The sequence below is a fragment of the Schistocerca gregaria genome, chromosome X (assembly GCF_023897955.1).
Source record: "Schistocerca gregaria isolate iqSchGreg1 chromosome X, iqSchGreg1.2, whole genome shotgun sequence".
Lineage (NCBI taxonomy): Eukaryota > Metazoa > Arthropoda > Insecta > Orthoptera > Acrididae > Schistocerca > Schistocerca gregaria.
The window spans coordinates 220,503,231-220,524,536 of NC_064931.1; the positions used below are offsets into that span (position 1 = coordinate 220,503,231).

General features: G+C 43.3%; 1 protein-coding gene across 1 annotated transcript in view; it reads left to right on the forward strand.

The window, feature by feature from the left end:
• Nucleotides 1–16,912, forward strand: part of LOC126299472 (organic cation transporter protein-like) — a 382,823-nt gene extending 365,911 nt beyond the window's left edge. Inside the window, exon 8 of the mRNA XM_049991395.1 lies at nt 16,451–16,912. Coding sequence (XP_049847352.1) covers nt 16,451–16,756 — 306 coding nt within the window. The 3' untranslated portion in view covers nt 16,757–16,912. The remainder of the gene's footprint in view (nt 1–16,450) is intronic.
• The last annotated feature ends 4,394 nt before the right edge of the window (nt 16,913–21,306 follow it).

Below are 21,306 nucleotides of genomic sequence, written 5' to 3' on the forward strand. Positions count from 1 at the left end.
ATTAATCCATAAATCTATTAGAGCTTAAGATTGCTGTAGTATAAAAATGTATAGGCTCTGTGTTTATCGAAGCTGGAAGTTTTTGCTATAGGTGAGTCTTGTAACGAGAGAACAAGTTCTGTTGCTGTCCATCACATGGTCATTTACATTTGGGCCCCCATATACGTGGGCGTGATTAAATGTAGTGCCTCCGATAGAACAGATACCATCTTCATATAGATGATGGCCAACCGTCCATTGACCTTCTTCCGTGCGGATGCACGCGTATTGCCCGAACTCTTACGGGACTCGGTGAGATGAAATGAGTGTAATGGGCAGGTGCGCTACGAATGTAGTGTGTGGACATTAAGTTGGGAATGTGGGTCGCACTATCTTCTGTGCCCTCGGTGGCTCAGACGGATAGAGCGTCTGCCATGTAAGCAGGAGATCCAGGGTTCGAGTCCCGTTCGGGGCACACATTTACAACTGTCCCCGTTGATGTATATCAACGCTTGTCGGCAGCGTAGGGACTTGATTTAATTATCATTTCTACATCTTTGTTCTTCATGACTACATATTTGTTTCTCAAAATAGTTATTCTTGCGACGAAGATGTTTCCACCTTCTAGCGACCAGTTTGTCGCTCACTTCACTGTAGAATGCTTGACTTCTTGACAGAGTCACAACCGCACCTCTGATTGCACCGCTTGACCACTATCAAAGTGAAGTGGTCGAAGGTGTTAAATTTTGGAAACAGATGAAAATCGGATGGGACCAAGTCAGAACTGTATGGAGGATGATCTATGGCGGCGAGCCCAACGAGCCGGATTGTTACAGATGTCGCAGCACTCGTGGGTGGTCTGGCATTGTCGTACTGAAAGAGAACTTGCTCCAGGTGAGGACGAACTTTTGGAATTCTAAACTCGATTACAGAAAAGTGTTTCTCACGCACCCACATAAGTTACGTTTCACGCTGCCATGTTACGCGCTACCATGCGGAAACCTCTAGCGGCATAGGGCTAGAAATATATAGACATAAAGATGTCTAAAGTGAATAACATTTGTTTTTTTAAAAAAATCTTTAGGAGTTTTCACATTAAAAAATCGGAGGTATTACATTTCAGCACGCACTCGTAATTCATTATGAACAGTATTTGTGAGAGATAGCTCAACCTACACTTTGTAAAACTAAAACTGCAAATACAGGCCACAGAAATGTACTTGACGGCTTTGAGAAAAGCCGCACGACATACACTCCCTGATCAAAAATTTCCGTACAGCTGTTAGTGGACATTACTAACAGAGGGTTGTCAAGCCTTTGCCTTTATGACGGCTTGAATCCTGCTGGAGATATATTCAGTGAGATGCCTGAATGTCTGTGGAGGAATAGCAGTCCATTCTTCCTCTTCTCGAGCAAATTCGACTTTCTGGCTCCTTCCAAAGGTACTGCGTTGGGTTTAGGTCGGGTCTGTGAGCAAACCAGTCCATTTTAAGAGCGTTATTTACCGCAAACCATTACACTATTGGCACTACACATGATTGCAGGCAAGGTTCTGGAAAAATTCACCAAACCCCTACACCGGTTTTTCACGGTGCATAGCATGATCCATCATTCGAAATCATTCTTTTGCAGTCGATCCAGTGGAGTCGCTCTTTACACCACCTCAAGCGTCGCACGGACAAGAGAAAGATGTAGCTTATAAGGAGCTGCTCGATCATTGCATGCCATTCATTGTAATTTCTTACACACTTATTGTGTTAACTGGACCACTCTCCGCAATGGTCAATGGTTTCGTTGTGTCTCCACGTCACAGTCACATCACCAACATTCGACTTCGAAAGCTTTAGAGGTATCGAAATTTCTGTCATGGATTTGTTGCTCATGTGACATCCAGTGACTAATTCAGTGGGCTCTCCTGGCCGAGCCATTCATTTGTCATTGCTTCTCTACTGACTCCTTGACGTGTAGTAGTCAATTCCGCTTTACATAAGTATGCTGGGATACTTTCAATGAGATAGTACAATAAATTGAAACTGCCCTTCTGTACTTCTTTGCTGGAAGGAAGGCACTAATTTTACCTCTAATGACTCCACATTCAAAGCGACATACATAATGTTTGTTGATACCATGTCATTCTGTCTCGTAAGAAATCTTTATTCAGCTGATCAGCTTATTTGATTTTGAGAATAGTTACGCAGATTCATTGTTCGTTTTAGATGACAGATGTCTATAGATGAAATTAATTATCTGTTCGGCTGTATTAGTCGTGTAGCTGCGTTTCGCAAACTTTAGCGTGTTTCTCATCACGGTTTCAGCTTCATCTGACTCTCGTTATGTAGCTCGTCTCACTTCTGTACAGTGTTGCTATTGAACCAAGATAGATTTTCCATCTCATTCTACCCTGTTCAGTCGCATTAATGTGACCACTTGTCAGAAGCCTGAATATGGTCCCCAAGGACAGATGCATACTTGTGTTGATCCACTATGCCTTCCAGAATGCCGAGATCACTCAGGTAATGCCACGAGAATATTCCCCAGACCATAACGCTCCCTACTCCGGCCTCGACCCTTCCGACGATTGTTGCAAAGTGTTTGCTTTCAGACGTTCCACGCCGTACGCGCCAACGGCCGTCTGTCCAATGGGGAACAAAAGTTGATTCATCTGTAAAGGCCATCTGTCGCCTTTCAGTCGATGTCCGGTTATGGAATTATCGTGCAAATTCCATCTTTCGTCACCGATGAAGAACTGTCAGCGTGGGTGCGTGAGCCAGGCGTTCGCTGCGGAGACCCATACGCGTAACGTTCGCAAAACAGTCGTTGCAATGCCTCGCTTGGTGTAAGGAGCGTAAACATTGGACGATTGAACAGTGGAAAAGCGCTGTGTGGAGTGACGAATCACAGTACACAATGTGGCGATCCGATGGCAGTGTGTGGGTACGGCGAATGCCAGCGTGTTTAGTGCCAACAGTAAAATTTGGAAGGTCTGGTGTATAGTGTGGTCGTGTTTTTCATGGAGGGGGCTTGCACCCCTTGTTTTGCGTGACACTATCACAGCACAGACCTACATTGATGTTTTAAGCACATTCTTGCTTCCCACTGTTGAAGAGCAATTCGGGGATGACAATTGCATCTTTCAACACCATAGAGCATCTGTTCATAATGCACAGCCTGTGGCGGAATGGTTACTTGGCAGTAACATCCCTGTAATGGACTGGCTTGCATAGAGTCCTGACCTGAATCCTGTAGAACACTTTTAGGATATTTTGGACCGCCGACTTCGTTGCAGGCCCCAACGCTCGACATCGATACCTCTCCTCAGTGCAGCACTCCGTGAAGAATGGGCAACCATTTCCCAAGAAATTTTCCAGCGACTGATTGAACGTATGCCTGCGAGAGCGGAAGCTGTTATCAAGCCTAAGGATGGTTAATTCCAGCATTACCGATGGAGGTCGCCACGAACATTTAAGTTATTTTCAGCCAGGTGTCCGGATACTTCTGATCACATAATGCATTTGTTGTTGGGTATGTCAATTATTGAAAGTCAGTTTCTTTTCATGTTACTGATCTGATTTGTTTCCATCATTGAACAGTTCAATAACAAAAAAATAGGCTAATAAGCAAGAAAGGCCCAATGGTCGCCGTGTGATCCTCAGCCGATAGGCGTTACTGGAAATAAGCAAGGAATCTGATGTCCTGTAAATCATGTTATACTACAACAGAGCATCCACTTAAAACATTTTCACGGCCCTGCCGTCTCCCTGCCTATTGGATTCTATATCACGAGACGGAGTAATGTTTTATGACTAATTTCTGATATGAGAAACGTTATGCTATGATGTAGAGAACAGAGTAAAATATTGAATGAACAATAGCATGCTAAATGTTACACACCGGCCTGTAGTTGTAGAGTAAATGTGCAGGAAGACAGTCTTTGCTGATCAGCTCAGCCATCTGAAGAATACGTGATGTTAAGACATTTGGAGATTTTTCTTCTGCCTTGAATACCAACCTTAATAGTGTTGACGACATTTGCAGCGAGGGAGCTCGATGGATTTGAGATTGGACAGCGGACAGATAGAGGCGTGTGTTCAACGAATTCATTTTAACGTAGAACTACACACCTCCATCCACCGCGAACCACCAACCGATTTGTCACTGTTTCTGTGCTTCCAAAACTTGTATCTGTAAGCAGCGCAGCTTATCTGCAGAACAGTCGGACTCGTAAAATGAATTTTTCATCATGGAGAACTAGTGCATCACAAAAAAGTGGATCACCCGGAACGGAAGGAGACGAAACGAAACTTCACGGGTTGAGAGGGTACGTGACTTTATTTCAATGATTATAATATTGAGTCAAATTGGCATAAGAAAAAAACAACAAAAATCACTCATCAAATTGGCATAAGAAAAAAACAACAAAAATCACTCATTTACCTAACTAAATACGTTTAAGCACTCTAATGGGCTTCAGATATTTCTGATTGGATCCTCTACAGAATAGATTTGGTCGGTATAAATAGTTGTGTGGTGCAGATTACCATGTGACTTTCTGACAAGTTTCCATAAAGAAACTGAGAATTATGATTTTTAAAATTGGAATCAGCGTTCTTTGGAAACTTCAGTCAAATCTATTTCATGCTGAATTCTGTAGAAACACGTGACGAATAAGTGTCTATTAAGCATCTACAACACTTTCACGAACGTTCAAATAAAACAGGAATCACTGAGAATGATTTAAGTGTTCTGTTCTGTATTAGAGGTCATTTTCAAATTGTGGCAGACGCCTCTAGAAAGCATGTGTTTGTAATTAAATGATGGAAATTGTATCAGATATCTTTACTGGTGGAAGACATTGTGCCCTTAACTGCACTAAAAGAAGTTGTTGGTTGAGCCCTAACAAAAACATCTTAACAACCTGCGTGAATCCACAACGATAATGTTATGCACCTCATGGCACAAAGAAAGTGTTGTGTACTACGAACCACTCCCTTAGGTTAAGTCTACTGCAACTGGCTTTTGTTGTCAACATCTGAGACACCTTGCTGTTACAATATTTTTTTTTTAAATCAATAAGTATGCATAAAACGTTGCTACTGCACGACGACGGCTACCGCCGCTCTCTTATTCTTCTGTGTTGCACGCTCAAATATTTACCTATTAGGGTCCTTTTCGAACGACCATTGAGAAAATGCGCTTCAAACTTGGCTTGACGACATCTTCAACACAAAATTAATAGGTTTCTATGGGCCGTGAAGTGGGAAACCTACCGGAGCGTTGCCAGATTGATTTAAATAATATGGGAGACTATATCACTTGACGATTCATTTATCTCACATGTTCAAATGTTTTCTTTCAATAAAATGACAGAAAAACATTACAAAGTATGCACGATACTAATACAAATGAATTACACAGCTTAGCATAATAAATTTATGATAAAAGTCTTTATTCCGCTGCCTGCTTCAAGACGCCAAGTAGGACACACTGAAGTAAACGGCTCTGCTGTGCCACCACTATGCTTCCTGGTACTAAGGAGGAATTTAGCCACATTCCAAAATACGTTTGACAACACTGGAACCGTCAATTTACTTCCTGGAGTGGCTGAAAATTATCCTACTATATTGAATAGATACATTCTTGTCAGTTCAATTAGACATTCTGAATAATTCTCAGTTAAGAAATGATAAAGTTGGCGAATCCAAACAAACTATGACATTTTGACTTATTCGTCTTAGCCACCATTAAAGAGGGAGTGATATTTGTTACAGCTGACCTGTAGCTCAGCAGGAAAGTGTTCGCCTTTCGAAGAGAAAAATGCGTTAGCTGTCAGTTCAAGTCTCACATGACGAAAAGGTTTCTGCTTCTTTTGGGAGAGAGCTGCAATCAGGCAGATGAATAATCAGTAATTAAATCGTAAGAAAACTTCTCCTTCGAACATTTTCTATCCAACTTGAATCGGTACCCTGTAAATCTAAAGGTGAAAATTTTGCAGAATTGCTCACTTTTTAACGTCTGCTTTTCTGTTTCTGCTGAGAAGTTTTATTTATTGTGAATACACAAATGTATTGACTTTGTGCCACTGAGTAATTTGTTAACTGGATTACGTTATCTGTCTGTCCTTGCTGCTACATTTTCAGACTTGTGGTAGTTCTCTGCCGTGCGGAGTAGCCATGCGGTTTGAGGCGCCATGTCACGGACTGCGCGGCCCCTCCCGCCGGAGGTTGGAGTCCTGCCTCGGGCATGGGTGTGTGTGTTGCTCTTAGCATAAGTTATTTTAAGTAGAAGTCTAGGCACCGATGACCTCAGCAGTTTGGTCGCTCACACACATTTGTTTTTGTAGGTCTGTAACACTTACTTCTGTACGGATGTGGACTGCAGATAGAAACAGATCGTTTCGAGATAAAAAGTGTGACAACTTGGGTATGTTCGTGTTAGGATTACTTTGTTTTAATCAAACAATCTTTTTCTTCAAATTATCATGAACCATTTGTATTGGTAGAGTGAATACGTTGTAACATTTGTTCGACATTTTACTGAACAAACCAAATAAACGTAAGACGTAAATTAATCATCAGAAATATAGTTTCCCATAATATTTATATCACTGCGACTACGCTCAAATAGGTTTTCGATTTCTCACCTGTAGAAGCGCATTTTCTTGATGATTGTTTGAAAAGAACCGTAATAGGTAAACATTTGAGCGTGCAAGATCAGAAGAGTGAGAGAGTGCTGGCGGGCGTTGTCGTGCAGTAGCAACACTTTTTGCATTCTTCTTGATCAGGGGGAAAAAAGTAATAGCAAGGTGTCTCAGTTGTTGACAACAAACACCAATTGCACTAGACTTACCTCAGGCAGCAGTTTGTAGTACACTACACTTTCTTTGTGCCACGAGATGTACAACATTATCGTTGTGGATTAAAGCAGTTTGGTAAAATATTTTTATTACGGCTCAACCAATAGTATTTTTCATAGCAGTTAACATAAGGGCACCACGTCTTCTCACCAGTGAGGATGTTCGATGCTCGTTGAGGCAACTGATAAAATTCAAACAAAAATGCCTGATTTGAATGAGAGCACACAGTACTCATACAGCCGGCCAGTGTGACCGAGCGGTTCTAGGCGCTTCAGTCTGGAACCGCGCGACCGCTACGGTCGCAGGTTCGAATCCTGCCTGTGGCATGGAAGTGTGTGATGGCCTTAGGTTAGTTAGGTTTAAGTAGTTCTAGGGGACTGATGACCTCAGATGTTAAGTCCCCTAGTGCTCAGAGCCATTTGAGTACTCCTACAGCATTGATGGTGGACCCCGGTGTTTGAAGGCACGTCTGGTCACTCGGCTTTAGATTTACCAGGATTTTAGGAACTTGCTTAGGGTAAATTCTGAGATGGTTCCTTTGAAATAACACAGACAGTTTACTTCCCCCATCCTTCCTGCCCAATCTCCAATAACCTCATTGTCGACGGTACATTAAACCCTATGCACCTTACTTCCCGTTTTTCCTTGACTCATGAAACTTGCCCATTGACTGTGACAAATAATTGACATCAAAACGATGCTCATTGAAACAGTGCAAATGTTATATCCACCGCCGAAACGCCACCACCCACTTCTCTAATCAATATCCAAAGCGAACAAAATGTAACGAATTGTATACATTCTCCATTTGGCGCAGTTTTCTAATGCTTAAAAAACACACTTCACAACCAACAAGGGTGAAACATGCAATATATCACAACAAGTAAAATACTAGGACGACAAATAAAAAATGACAATAAACACACTCAGAGCAACCGCCGTGACAACATGCACGGGACTTGTGCGCCAACGTTAAGTTTTTAGTTAAAATTTGTCGACAGTAATCGATTTCGTAGTTCAATATTCCTAGCATCATATGCTGCATTATCAATGATCGTACCTCTATTGTTACTTCACTGGACGGGATCACTTGGGAGGATGCTGCCTGGCTTCAGGAGACCGGTGACTTGTGGCAGTCTTCTGCTGCATCGAGAGAAAACTCTCGATCAGCAATTGTTTTGATCGGGACAAACAGTAGCAGCTCTAATGTGGAATTGTTCAAAAAATGGTTCAAATGGCTCTGAGCACTATGGGACATAATTTCTGAGGTCATCAGTCCCCTAGAACTTAGAACTACTTAAGCCTAAGGACATCACACACGTCCATGCCCGAGGCAGGATTCGAACCTGCGACCGTAGCGGTCGCGCGGTTCCAGACTGTAGAGTCTAGAACTGCTCCGCCACTCTGGCTGGCGCGGAATTTTTCCTGGAATATTTAGCTATTAAGGGTCGGTTAGAAAACAAGTAAACTATATTTGTGTTTCCATTAGTGCGATACTTTTAGCAGATGAAATGTGGTTTAAAAAACAAAGGAAATAGCGGGCTCGAACTCTCTACTAATTTCAATATAAGTCAATCTCCGACAAGTCTGTGTTTCTCAACATGATTTTTGTGTTTTTGGGGGTATAGTGGACTAGTTGGTGCCCATTATTTGAAAGTCTCGTGATCGATTCTCGCCTGAGCCAAATTTTAACAAGCATCGAAAGACGTGCTTTACCTCAAGCAAAGTCAAGTGAAGAACACCGGGCTCGACCGTTATTCGGAATCCCATTTAAATATGATGTCTCCTGCTGCTATCTGGCGTGAAGACGGGTTAAATCTCACAGAAAATGAAACTCCTCCAACCAAACTTTAGTTTTTGTGTCATTATTGAAAAAGAATAAATTTGAAAATCATGATTAGTTTGCTAACATAGATGGCTTCGCAAAATTGTTTTGGTGCTGCACAGCTCTCTGTTTCTTTTCTTAATATCCACATTCTTTCAGGGTTACAGAACACCGTGAATGGCCACAATAATTGCCTCGTAGTGTTTGTGTTTTCGGGCCTGAGGTACGGTTCTTTTCCACCCTAATCCCCACCCGTTTCAGAAGTAGGCGCTTCTTACCACCACAGTGATTCCTTCCAGACAGTACGCTTAAGGACTTTTTCAGTCGAATGAGATGTATGTTATTTTAATAATTGCGGTAGGCGGAACGTGAAGCTAGAAAGAGTTACCACCTAGAACAGTGAGGATCTTTACGTATGCCTTCACTCAGCACTGATTGCCAACTCCCACAAAACCTTGCAAAATTTAGGTGGCAGGGACACACTGTCATTCCGTAAGTCGTCAGGAGATGTACTGAAAGTGAAATTAACGTTTCTATCAGAGTCATATTTCGTGCAAATTGCTTAGAGTAGTACAATTCTAGCAGTTACACTTGAATAATTCTCATATTAATATTCTGGTAGCCTAAATATAGTCATTGTGTAACAAATCAGGAACTGAATTAAGATCAAAGTGCAAGAACTTTAAGAAATGGGTAAATATTCTTCCCTTTGCTGAGTTTGGTTGATCTCTTATTGACATTAAGACTTCTGTTTTTGAAATGTCCTGAATATAGTACTTGATTCTAAGGAATCACACCAGTTGAGCTTTTCTTAATTAACCTGATTACTTTCAAGCAGTTAAATACGTTCGTTTGGCTATGAAAATGCAGACGAGAATTTTCCTCGAGTCACTGATTATTTTTTTCTTAATCGCTCTAATTACTCCCCAATAAATAAACGCTTCCTTGGAAAACTAGACCCCGAACTGGTGAATTTGATACCCCGATTGCCCATTTCCCACTCTTCATTTGACAATGAAGCTTCGGACAAAACATATTATGTAATTTATAGTGAGTCTTGTATTCACTTGACGCTAACACTTGGCCAAAGAAGAGTCGTTTTCAAATCTAAAGAGTATGGTGAGTGTATCGTGGTTATTACGCGTTTTTAGCGTTACTGGAGTTTCTCAGGTGGAGATCGCAAAACAGTATACCCAGAGGATGTGCACGTGCAGTTTAATGCCACCTTTCACGCTTTTCCTTTTTGTTCGTGTCATTTTAATGCTTTCACTCGCTCAGGATTACTTCCAAGACTGCAGCTTCTATTCCAGAGTTGACGTATTTCGATTCAGTTATCAGGTTCTTCAATATGTGGCCAACTTTTGAATCAAAGTAAAGCAGCCATTGTACCACGTGAACAGAAATGAAGAATTTCACCGCTATTATCCCGACAGTTTCAGTAAGCGGAAAAGGCGAGACGATTTAACCATTCTTCACTGTGCTCGGGTTTCAAACACACTAGTCGATTGTAAGTCTCAAAGTTGTCATCACATGGCGCATAATTTGTACTCGAACACTTCTATACATTACTTCTACAATCTGTACCTGGCATTATTGTAATCAACGTCAGTTTAGCTTCGTTTTTGGAGGAATTTAGGAGCGGTTTCCGTTGCTGAGGTTTATAAAACACCATCATAGTACTAGAGTCTCTCTGTTTGCACAAAAATGCTAAGATGAAATTACAAAATAAATAGTGTTATATGTGCTGTAGTACTTGGTTACGTATAACTCAGTTGGTGAGTAAGTAATTTTCAACCATTACAGCTCAGAAAAGTTGTGGCGTGGGAATTTTCTGCGCTGGAAGAAACTTTCATACAGGATTTTCACAAATTTTTCAAACTCATGTATTAACTTTATACCCATCAGACTCTTAAAAAAATGGTTCAAATGGCTCTGAGCACTATGGGACTTAACGTCTGAGGTTATCAGTCCCCTAAAACGTAGAACTACGTAAACCTAACTAACCTAAGGACATCACACACATCCATGCCCGAGGCAGGATTCGAACCTGCGATCGTAGCGGTTGCTCGGTTCCATACTGAAGTGCCTAGAACCGCACGGCCACACCGGCCGGCATCAGACTCTTAAAAAGAACAATCTATTACATGATTTGTCTTGGATTTAAAGATAGAAAAGCTAAACATCAGTACGGTAAATGTTTTGTGCTTACAACACATAGTTCCAACGCGTGACAAGTGTTTCAGTAATGAACAAGACATTGAATGAATATCATGTGCTCCAAATATATGAGCAAATTATACATCACAACGAAGATTAAGCTAATATATGTGTACTTATTATTTCTCTTATTTTTAACAATGTGAGAACAGTGGATGAAAATTAGGAAACATTTCATAGCATTAAGAAAATAATGCTTTTACGGAAAAATTAAATCTTTCCGTAATCGATGCATGTTATTCAGAATGAGCAAATTATACATCACAACGAAGATTAAGCTAATATAAGTGTACTTATTATTTCTCTTATTTTTAACAATGTGAGAACAGTGGTTGAAAATTAGGAAACATTTCATAACATTAAGAAAATAATGCTTTTACGGAAAAATTAAATCTTTCCGTAATCGATGCATGTTATTCAGAATAATCGATAATGATTTCACGAATATTCGGAACAAGACTTTTTTCTTTTATTTGCAAATAAAGTTAATTTGGAATTGTGCATCCCCCACCTCACCAATAATGTTAAAACTACAAAGAGCGATCAAAAAGTTTCTGTTCGTGGGGCCGTACAGTCGAGAATCGATGTCAGGCGGGCAAGATCGCCGTGAGCATTGAGGCAATCATACCAGCGATTCACCAGGTTGAAGACACATCCTTGTCCGACAGGAATCCTAGACGCTTCAAGTCCTTTTTTGAGGGACCAAATGCGCGAAATCTCACGGGGAGGCATCAGGAAAATAGGGTGGGTGCTCGAGTGTCTCCCACTTGAATTGGTTTTACTTCTGCGTAACGACATTTGTGATATGCACGAAACTTGTTGCACCATTTCACAACCGAGGTTTTCCACAGACTTGCTACACTATACACATTTTCCATTCTCCGCTGGATGTCTACTAGTGTTGTTGGCAGCCAAGAAAAGAATAACTGCACGTTGATCCTGTTTCAACGCATTTAGTAATTACGTCGCTAAGTTCACGTTTGCGCGTTTACCGCACGCACGTCGGAGAAACATGAATGCCACGCTAATCCCTTGCCTACATGTCGGTCCTTATATACCCGCATCGGAGTCGCACTACGTTGTATATGCGCTGCAGCAACGCCGTCAGACGGGAGCTTTTTGATTGAGAGAAGGAGAAGTTCTTATCGAAGATCGCCTGTAAACGACCTTTATCGTCGAGTACCGGTTTCGATAAGCATCGTCTTCGGATCTGTGAATGCATTCATACAATGAGAATATTTTTTTCTTTATTGGATTTCAATTCCCCCTCCCCAGAGGGTTGGCGGTCTGGCAGCAGTGTAATATGCTGCTGTACAGCCTACAGAAAAGTTAAAAAACATAACGGGAATAGAAATAAACAAGAAAAACAGGCGATAAAATGGTGACATTGTAAAAAACTGTAAAATGGCGGTAAGTTCGGAAATTTAAAATATAAAAACACTGCGGTGATGATGTGGATGAAGACACACAAGATGTAGACAGGCGCAATTAAAAAACACCGTGGCAGTCTGGTTTCTGTTTGCACGAGATAAAAAAACACAACTAGCGACAGTATGGAATCTGTTCGCAACACTGCACACTCACTTATAACAGCACAATACAGGTGACACTGCAGCAGATGGATGGGGGGGGGAGGACCTGGACCTATGTGGGAGAAAAGGGGGGAGGAGTGGAAAAGAAAAGATGGAGCCGACGGACGGAGGGGACATAGAAAAAGGAGAGGGACTGGGCGAACGCTAGGAGGGGGAAAAGCAGTGGAGGGAGAGCAGGAAGGACACAGGGGAGTGAAGGGAGGCAGAGAGAGGATAGGTGGGAAAACAGGATGGAAGGATGGGGGGGGGGGGGCGGGAGCCCGGGGAAAGGATAGAGGAAAGGAGGGCGAGGTGAGGATCAGAGTTGATAGAAGGGATAAATGGAGGGAGAGAGGGCATCATCTGCGAGGGGGAGTTGACTGAAGCCACCTTGGATAGAAGACGTAGGGTGTAGAGATGAAGGGTAGGGGGACACAACAGTGAAGGCGGAGCAGAGGGTGGGGATTGGAGGAGAGGAGGGGGATCAAGGAGGCGGGAGGTGTAGAGTATGCAGATATGCTCGAGGAAAAGGATCAGAGGTGGGAAAGGGATCAGGTCGATGAGGATTTGCGTGGGGGACAGGAGGCGTATACGGAAGGCATGGCACTCGAGGATCTGGAGGGACTTATAGAATTGGGGGGGGAGGGGGGGGGGCAGAAATCCAGGTGGGTCTGCCATAACAGAGGATGGATGGGACGGATTAAGGATTTATAGGTGTGGTGAATGGTGGAGGGGTTCAACCCCCATGTCCGGCCAGAGTGGAGGTTGTGGAGTCGGTGGTGGTTGTGGCCTTTGATTGGATAGAGCGGAAATGAGGGATGGAGGTGAGGTGACGGTGAGTGGTGAGGCCAAGGTAGGTAAGGGTGGGGGAATGTGAATTTATGCACATATAGTTTGATAGCAAAACTGTGTTACAACATGCCTGGATAAAGCTTATTGCTTGTGCCCTATGCCAGCTGCACAAGTACTCTTTCTCTAAAACATTGCCAGGCCTATGAAGTACGAGATGAACTATGCATCGGAAACGTAAGGTTAAAACCGCAATATAGAGAATAATTCGCCAAGTGCTCGTGAACCGTACCACACTTTGTACTTCACTGCAGCTGCTGCACCACTAGACTGGCAGCTGGTGGCCAGAAAATTGACAGTTGGTCGCTACAGGTGTTGCTAGTGCATTCATGTTCTTACTTAAAATTATTTCTTTTACGTGATGATAAAAGACTCCTAAGCTCCCATTTTCAATTACTGTAAAATAGTTATTTTAAGTCAGAAGTACATGAGTACATCTGATTGTCAATTATCCGGCCAGTACCAGTCTAGCGGTGCCCTGGCTGCAATGAAGTGCACAGTAGTGTGTGGCATGGGACACGAGCATTTAGCGAATTGCTGTGTATACTATAGTTTAAACCTCGAGTTTCCGATGCGCCGTACATCTCATCTCTCACACACCTGACAACGGTTTAGAAAGAGTATTTACGCAGCTGGCATAGGAGACACGCAATAGCCTTTTATCGAGGTATGTCGAAAGACGGTTTTGCATTTAAAATGCACCTTCTATAGTATACTTAATTTTATGTCTGTATAAGGCAAAGGTCACGAGTTCGAATCTCGGTCCGGCAGTTTTAATCTGCCGCTGCAGAGTGAAAATTACGCTATGGCAAACGTGATTACAGAAATCGGTAATCGACAATAAAGTTTGCTTACAAGCGGAAGTTTACCTTCTCTCGAGGAACTACACTACTGCCTATTAAAATTGCTACACCAAGAAGGATTCAGATGATAAACCGGTATTCATTGGACAAATATATTATACTAGAAACGTCATGTGATTACATTTTCACGCAATTTGGGTGCATAGATCCTGAGAAATCAATACCCAGAACAACCACCTCTGGCCGTAATAACGGCCTTGACACGCCTGGGCATTGAGTCAAACAGAGCTTGGATAGCGTGTACAGGTATAGTTGCCCATACAGCTTCAACACGATACCACAGTTCATCTAGAGTAGTGACTGGCGTATTCTGACGAGCCAGTTGCTCGGGCACCATTGACCAGACGTTTTCAATTGGTGAGAGATCTGGAGAATGTGCTGGCCAGGGCAGCAGTCGAACATTTGCTGTATCCAGAAAGGCCCGTACAGGACCTGCAACATGCGGTCGTGCATTATCCTGCTGAAATGTAGGGTTTCGCCGGGATCGAATGAAGGGTAGAACCACTGTTCAAAGTGCCGTCATTGCATACAAGAGTTGACGGAGACGTGTAACCAATGGCGCCCCATACAATCACGCCGGGTGATACGCCAGTATGGCGATGACGAATACACGCTTCCAATGTGCGTTCACCGCGATGTCGCCAAACACGGATGCGACCATCACGATGCTGTAAACACAACCTGGATCCATCCAAAAAAATGACGTTTTGCCATTCGTGCAGTCAGGTTTATCGTTGGGTACACCATCGCAGGCGCTTCTGTCTGTGATGCAGCCTCAAGGGTAACCGCAGCCATGGTCTCCGAGCTGATAGTCCGTGCTGCTGCAAACGTCGTCGAACTGTTCGCGCAGATGGTTGTTGTCTTGCAAACGACCCCATCTGTTGACTCAGGGATCGAGACGTGGCTGCACGATCCGTTACAGCCATGCGGATAAGATGCCTCTCATCTCTACTGCTAGTGATTCGAGGCCGTTGGGATGCAGCACTGAGTTCCGTATCACCCTCCTGAACCCACCGATTCCATATTCTGCTAACACTCATTGGATCTGGACCAACGCGAGCAGCAATGTCGCGATACGATAAACTGCAATCGCGATAGGCTACAATCCGACCTTTATCAAAGTCGGAAACGATACGCATTTCTCCTCATTGAACAAGGCATCACGAACATTGAAACTGACCTTCACATCGTAAAAACTAGCAGCAGCCTATACCAAACTATAGAAGAAAACTACCATATACAAAAATCGATAGCGCAAGGAAAGAAAGTGCTCAAGAACTATACAAGTAACACACACACACACACACACACACACACACACACACACCAAAAAAAAAAATCATCTCTTTCTTTCTTTCGTTCTTTCAGTCTATCTCTCTCTCTCTCTCTCTCTCTCTCTCTCTCTCTCTCTCTCTCTCCCTCTGCCCCAGTGCTCGTCACACCCACGCAAACCCACACAAACCACACACCACTAACACCAAATACAATTCAAACTCGCGTGCCTCACCCAACAGAACACGCTACGAAACAAAAGAACGCCACACAGCCACAACAACACGTAATGGCAGCGAAAACTCCGCTTATGTTTTGAGTAATCGGAAAAAGTGCATTGCCACGCGAACACAGAAATAAGCCTATTTACTTCGCTAACAACACAGGAAAACGTACAACTTCAAAACTGTAAGTTACAGAAAGAAAACGTGATAGTCTTATTTCCGTTCGTAAATGCATAACAAACAGAAAATAAATTACGTTTTGCTGTTTGCAGATGACAAGTTGTATATTGTGTAGCAGAACAGCTACCAAAATAAATGGACAATAACACCATGTAAGGTATGTTACTTATGATAACACCCACTTTTCGCCAATTAAGTTACAAATGCATCTTTTACATAATGTTGTAAACGACACAAATGTTATGTTAACAACAAATTTGCAGTTAAAAATAAAAATAGAACCCACTGACGATAGCACAAAAGTGTTGAAACATGTATGGGTGAAACAAAAGAAAAAAAGGTGTCTTGCGTAAGGGCATGTAACGTTGGTCAACTGCTGTTTGTATATGAGAAATAGGTTGGAAACTTTCCTCGTGTCAGCACGTTGTACGTGTCGCCACCGGCGCCAACCTTGCATGAATGCTCTGAGAAGCTAATCAATTGCATATCACAGCATCGTCTTCCTGTCGGTTAAATTTCGCGTCTGTAGCACGTCATCATCTTGGTGTAGCAATTCCAGTGTATTACAGATGGCCCCTTACCACTGTAGATGAGTAAACTAATGGAAAGTGTTGCAGGTGCGCGGCCAGGGTGTGTCGGCGGTGCACGTGTGCGGCTACGCAGCGGGCGCGGCGAGCGCGCACGTGGTGGGGCTGGGCCCGCCGTGGCGCGGCGCGCTGCTCAGCCTGCTGTGCGCCGCCGGCGCCGCCCTCTGCCTGCTGCTCCCCGAGACGCTGCACCGCCAGCTGCCGCGCACGCTGCGCGAAGCGGAGGCCTTCGGCGCCGACGAGACCTGCTGCCTCTTCGCCTGGACCATCCGCCGCCGCCAGCAGTCGCCGCCGCAGCCGCAGCCACAGCCCCAAGACTACATCTCCCACTTGTGACACGCGCTATTCTCCACGTACAGAACCGCGCACTCGTCTTCGGGACACCACAAAAATAAGATACATTTCTCGCTTAATTCTTACCCGCCCTTCCTCGCATATGACCCTGTTACTTTGTGGGATTTCGATGTATCAATAAAACAAAATCGAAATGTATTATATTGTTTGATTTCAATTAGTTGGCATCTAACCTTTAAGGAAAACATTGCGACATTCGTGCGCTGACAGAAAATCAAGACTCTTTTACAAAAAATGTGCACGAAATGTAAAATTCACGTATAATATACTCTGTGTTACAAAAAGGTACGTCTAAACTTACAGAAAACATTCCTCACACATAAATAAAGAAAAGATGTTATGTGGACATGTGCCCAGAAACGCTTAATTTCCATGTTAGAGCTCATTTTAGTTTCGTCCGGAAACGCTTAATTTCCATGTTAGAGCTCATTTTAGTTTTGTCAGTATGTACTGTACTTCCTCGATTCACCGCCAGTTGGCCCAATTCAAGGAAGGTAATGTTGACTTCGGTGCTTGTGTTGACATGCGACTCATTGCTCTACAGTACTAGCATCAAGCACATCAGTACGTAGCATCAACAGGTTGGTGTTCATCACGAACGTGGTTTTGCAGTCAGTGCAATGTTTGTTTACAAATGCGGAGTTGGCAGAAGCCCATTTGATGTATGGATTAGCACGGGGCAATAGCCGTGGCGCTTTACGTTTGTATCGAGACAGATTTCTAGAACGAAGGTGTCCCGACAGGAAGACGTTCGAAGCAAATTGATCGGCGTCTTAGGGAGCACGCAACATTCCAGCCTATGACTCGCGACTGGGGAAGACCTAGAACGACGAGGCCACCTGCAATGGACGACGCAATTCTTCGTGCAGTTGACGATAACTCTAATGTCAGCGTCAGAGAACTTGCTGCTGTACAAGGTAACGTTGACCACGTCACTGTATGGAGAGTGCTACGGGAGAAGCAGTTGTTTCCGTACCAAGTACAGGGTGTGCAGGCATTATCAGCAGCTGATTGGCCTCCACGGGTACACTTCTGCAAATGGTTCATCCAACAATTTGTCAATCCTCATTTCAGTGCAAATGTTCTCTTTAAGGATTAGGCTTCATTCCAACCTGATCAAATTGTAAATTTTCACAATCAACATGTGTTGGCTGACGAGAATCCGCACGCAATTGTGCAATCACGTCATCAACACAGATTTTCTGTGAACGTTTGGGCAGGCATTGTTGGTGATGTTTTGATTGGGTCCCTACGTTCAATGGAGCACGTTATCATGATTTCATACGGGATACTCTACCTGTGCTGCTAGAACATGTGATTTTACAAGTACGACACAACATGTGGTTCATGCAAATGGAGCATTTGAGTCGAAGTGTTCGTACGCTTCTCAGCAACAGATTCGGTGACCGATGGATTGGTAGAGGCGGACCAATTCCATGGCCTCCACGCTCTCCTGACCTCAACCCTCTTGACTTTCATTTATGGGGGCATTTGAAAGCTCTTGTCTACGCAACCCCGGTACCAAATGTAGAGACTCTTTGTGCTCGTATTGTGGACAGCTGTGATACAATACGCCATTCTCCAGGGCTGCATCAGCGCATCAGGGATTCCATGCGACGGAGGGTGGATGCATGTATCCTCGCTAACGGAGGACATTTTGAACATTTCCTGTAACAAAGTGTTTGATCTCACGCTGGTACGTTCTGCTCCATGATTAATGTGATTTGAAGAGAAGTAAGAAAATGAGCTCTAACATGGAAAGTAAGCGTTTCCGGACACATGTCCACATAATATATTTTCTTTCTTTGTGTGTGAGGAATGTTTCTTGAAAGTTTGGCCGCACTTTTTTGTAACACCCTGTATACTGATCAGGCAAAACATTACGACCACTGTCCACCGCGACGTTGGATGCCGTCTTGTGGACGCAGTAACGAAAGTGGAGCAGAAACGGACGGGGGAGCACCCTAGCGAAGATATTGGCTGCAAATGGGGAAATCCATTGAGACAAGCGACTTTTACAAAGGGCATATCATTATTAAGCAGAGACTGTGAACGAGCATTTTGAATACGGTGAAGCTGGTAGAATCTTCACGTGCTGCTGTCGTGAGCATCTACGGAAAGAAGTAGAAGACAGTGAAACTATCACTAGGCACTAAATGGCTGGACGTCCGCAACTCTTCACGGAACGTGGGCTTCGGAAGCTTGTCTGATCTGTAAAGAAGTACCGTAATAGAAGATGACAAACAATAAATGGGATAAATGTGCACGGCTCACGATGTGATAAGGAATACCACTCAATCCATGATAAGAATATTGCAGCACTGCATTGATACCAATGGTCGTCACTTCGAACTGGTGATCTGTGGCGTCTATGCCGACAGAGCACAATGCTGGTGCACGCACAAGTGTTCCGAAGCACGTCGTTCATCGTACATTGTTGAGGTCCACAGCAGACGAGCCCTACGTGTTCACATTAGATTAGATTAGATTAGTACTTGTTCCATAGATCATGAATACGACACTTCGTAATGATGTGGAATGTGTCAGGTTAATAAAAGGTGTCTATACAAGCTATTACATTACACAAAATATTACATGACACTTAATATTTTTTTCCTTTTTTTGTGGGGTTGGGGAAATTACCCACTTACTATATCCAAAAATTCATCTAATGAATAGGAGTTGCCATTAAGAATTTTTTTTAAATTTCCTTTTAAATGTTATATGCATGCTTATCTGTCAGACTTTTGATGCTATTAGGTATGTGACCAAAGACTTTTGTGGCAGCATAATTTACCCCCTTTCTGAGCCAAAGTTAGATTCAACCTTGAGTAGTGAAGATCATCCTTTCTCCTAGCGTTGTAGCCATGTACACTGCTATTACTTTTGAATTCGATCGGATTGTTAATAACAAATGTCATAAGTGAATATATATATATATATATATATATATATATATATATATATATATATATATATATATATTGTGAGGCTCCAGTGAAGATCTCTGGCTCTTGAAATAAGTGTCTGCAGGATGATCTTGGATGAGCTCCAGCAATTATTCTGATTACACGCTTTTGTGCAATGAGCACTCTTTTACTCAATGATGAGTTACCCCAAAATGTGATGCCATACGAAAGCAGAGAATGAAAATTGGCGTGGTAAGCTAATTTACTCAGTTGTATATCGCCAAAATTTGCAATGATCCTAATAGCATGTTGATCCAACTTTTATATCCCGCCTGGTAGGCGGCGCGTGGGTCTGATCCTGTAAACTGAAGGGTAGGCCGCATGTAGGAAGGGAGTAGGAGCAGGTGAGGTAAAAATCTCTCGGCACAGCTCTTAGAAATGGTTTTACTATCTCACTACACAATAACTTGAATTCATAAGCTAACTTAACTTTGGCTGAGACGAGCACGTAGGTGCGAAGCTGTACATCAAATCTAACATCGGATAAAAGTTACAAAGACAAAATTTGTAGTAGCTCGCCCACTGTGAAATAGAAACAATGTTGCTTGGTCGTCTAATCGGAATCAAATGAATAGAATCTGGAGCGGCGCTCGTAGAGCTGCACAGCGCCTGCTGGAGGGCGCTGTGGTCGGTGGCTGTGTCGTAGTGCCAACCTAGCAGAGCGCACCTACGTTGTGGCATCGTAGCTATCGACACCGCACCAACGACACCGTTAATGACAAATGCAGTGGGCACAGGACCACCGTGATTCTATCGGCAGCCAATGTAAGTGTCTCGCCTCTTTGGGTGAATCACGTTCTTGCTACACGTAGGTCGATGGTCGAGATGAACGGCAGCTCGAAACGTGCAGCGCGCCACGGACGCACTGGTGGGAGCAGTATTATACGCTATGGGAGACATTCTTCTGCAATTGCTTGGAATGTGTGGTAGTAATCGAAGACACGCATTCGGCTGCGAACCACGTGCATCCCTTCATCTTCGTTTCTTCGCCAACGGCGATGTCATCTTTCAGTATTATAATTGTCCGTGTCTCGGAGCCAGAACCGTGCTACAGTGGTTTGAGTAGCATTATAGTGAACCCATGCTGATGCCTCGGCGACCAAATTGGTCTTATGTCAATCCTATGGATCCCGTCTGAGTCGCTATCGGGCGCCATCAACCGTACACCTGACCTGTGCGTAGACATCTAATGCCACATACCTCAACAAACCTTCTAATAAACTATCGGATCCTTGATACGCAGAATCAGTGATGTATTTCGTCCTAAAGACGGACAAATAAGCCATTTAGAAGGTGGCTCATTAGTGTAGATCTCAATAGTGTGTTTTTAATAACAATCAGAGCTACAGTTCTGTTAATTTTTTTACAACGGGTAAAGTTGTCTAGTCTAGGAAAAGAACAGCAAATCCCCGATTCTTTTTGCTACGGTCGCAGGTTCGAATCCTGCCTCGGGCATGAATGTGTGTGATGTCCTTAGGTTAGTTAGGTTTAAGTAGTTCTAAGTTCTAGGGGACTAATGACCTCAGATGTGAAGTCCCATAGTGCTCAGAGTCATTTGAACCT